General features: G+C 28.6%; 1 protein-coding gene across 1 annotated transcript in view; it reads left to right on the top strand.

Annotated features, from left to right (window-relative positions):
- LOC105449748 (facilitated trehalose transporter Tret1-like) overlaps positions 1–2,161 on the top strand; it is a 4,246-nt gene that overhangs the window by 750 nt on the left and 1,335 nt on the right. Inside the window, exon 2 of the mRNA XM_011689132.1 lies at positions 453–759. Within this exon, the coding sequence (XP_011687434.1) occupies positions 453–759 (307 nt within the window). The remainder of the gene's footprint in view (positions 1–452; positions 760–2,161) is intronic.

The raw sequence follows: 2,161 nt of genomic DNA, 5'->3' as shown, positions 1-2,161 counted from the left end.
ATATATATGTATAATATATACATATATAATATAATATAATAATATACATATATGTATATTATTATTTAAGAAACATTTTTGCAATATATAACACATATATATATACATACATATATATATATATATATATATATATATGTATAAAATATTCTTAGATCTTATATAAAATGGCATTAATCTAAAAAATTCCGAGAGAGTACACCTACATAGTAATACCATCATACAAAAAGGAAATTTTCTAACATTAATCATTCAATCAGTTACTGATGTAATTATTATAATATAATAGCATATTATAATAATATTATTATAATAACAGAAGTGTTAATTTTAATTCCTTTCTTTTAACTTTTAATTGCTATTTTAATTAAATATTTTTATAACTCAGTTTGCAAGTTTGTTAAACAACATGGCGAAAGCTTTACCATTATTATACGTGGTTGTATTTTCAGATATCTTTGAACGTGAATGCAGCATCGATGGGTATGTTCCTGGGCAATACGATGGGCCCTTACCTGTCCATGGAGATGTTCAGTTATGTGAGTCTCATGCCGAATATTCTCTTCATGGTCCTCTTCAGCCTGATACCTGAGTCACCCTATCATTATGCTCTTCACGACAACATCGATGAGGCCGAGGCATCTCTCAAATGGTTCCGACGAGAGGCTGACGTCAAGGCCGAAATACGGGAGCTCCAAGATTTCGTTGACGGTGCCAGCACTAACGTTTTAACGAAACTCAAGGCCTTCCTGTTACCAGGTATCCCAGAAGCGAAGTGAATTACTTAATGATCGTTTCTTCGCGTGAATCATTCTTTAATTTTGAAGTGTTTAGCATAAATATAAATTTTTATTCAAAAACAAAAGCAAAAAACATTTTAAAATTTGAATGATTCAATCCCAAAAGAAATCGTTAAAATTCATAATTCTTATATTTACAACATGAATTTTCAAAAAAGCACGAAGTGGCAAAAAAAAAGTTTCAAAGATCCAAGAATTTAAAGTTTTAAATATTTAATGCAGTAGTGCACAAATTTTTATGCTAGATAATATACAAGAATATTTTTAAAAATAATTTTAAAAATTATTTATTTTATCCTCTGTCGGTAATTTAAAATTTTCCTAGATTCCCATAATGGGTCTTCAAAGTCTACAGCAAATTTTTTTGTTGTTCCGTACTATATAAAACTCTGAAATAATTCATGTGTACTTGTGAAATCTTTAACAACAGGTATTTACTATAATAAGGATTTTTAGAGCAGGATATCAAATTTTATCATCTATATACATTTTCAAAATTTACAATAATTACAATCCAAAAATCAACTGTGCCTTAAAAGATTGCCGACTAAAAGTTAATTTACGTACACATAGTAAACAATACTCTCACGAGTAAACTAATAGAAAATCTCAATATTTAAGCGATTATACTAAACTTTTAGTTTAATTTCCAAAACATTGTTTTATCGATTTGTGCGTATGTATGTGTGCAATAACTGCAATGATGTAGTAGTGCGTATATGCTATATATAGGGTATCTACAAAGTCTCTTACCATCCTTATATTTTGGAAACGATTCAAAATTATGAAAAATCGCAAAAAAACGTATTCAATCGTTTCGATCAAAGGCTATTCTTTTAAGAGAGTTGAAGATGTTGCCTCTCCTTCTTTCCCCCAATGTGCAGCTCCAAGTAAACCCCACCTGAAAAATTTTTAATAAAATTCCTCATTTTTTATTGCATATTCTTATAGCTTATCTTGAGAGATTTTGAAAACGCTATAATAAAATATTTTTCTATTAAGCACTTTTTTAAGTTGTAAGATTTGAAAATTACAGTATCGCTGGCATTAGCATTATCTAAGGTGTCCGAACAATGACTAAAACCAGGGTTGTGTCGCAGATTTCAAGATTACGTCTACACGGATTATTTACGTGAAATCTACGTGAGGTTTATATGGTTTTTGCTACGTAAACAATCTAGACTTGTAAACTATGTAGAATATTGTAAATTGTGTCACTAACAGGGATCGGTAATATAACTGATACAACTTATTTAAAATAACAAATACAAAATAGATTCCAGAAATTTATTTAAAATAAAAGATTGCAGGGGTCAATAAAAAACTGATACGACTTATTTAAAATGAAAAATATAAAATAG

The sequence above is a fragment of the Wasmannia auropunctata genome, unplaced genomic scaffold (assembly GCF_000956235.1).
Source record: "Wasmannia auropunctata unplaced genomic scaffold, wasmannia.A_1.0 LD336074.1, whole genome shotgun sequence".
Taxonomy (NCBI): domain Eukaryota; kingdom Metazoa; phylum Arthropoda; class Insecta; order Hymenoptera; family Formicidae; genus Wasmannia; species Wasmannia auropunctata.
The sequence above is the reverse complement of the archived record's forward strand: the minus strand, read 5'-3'. Positions and strand labels throughout refer to the sequence as shown.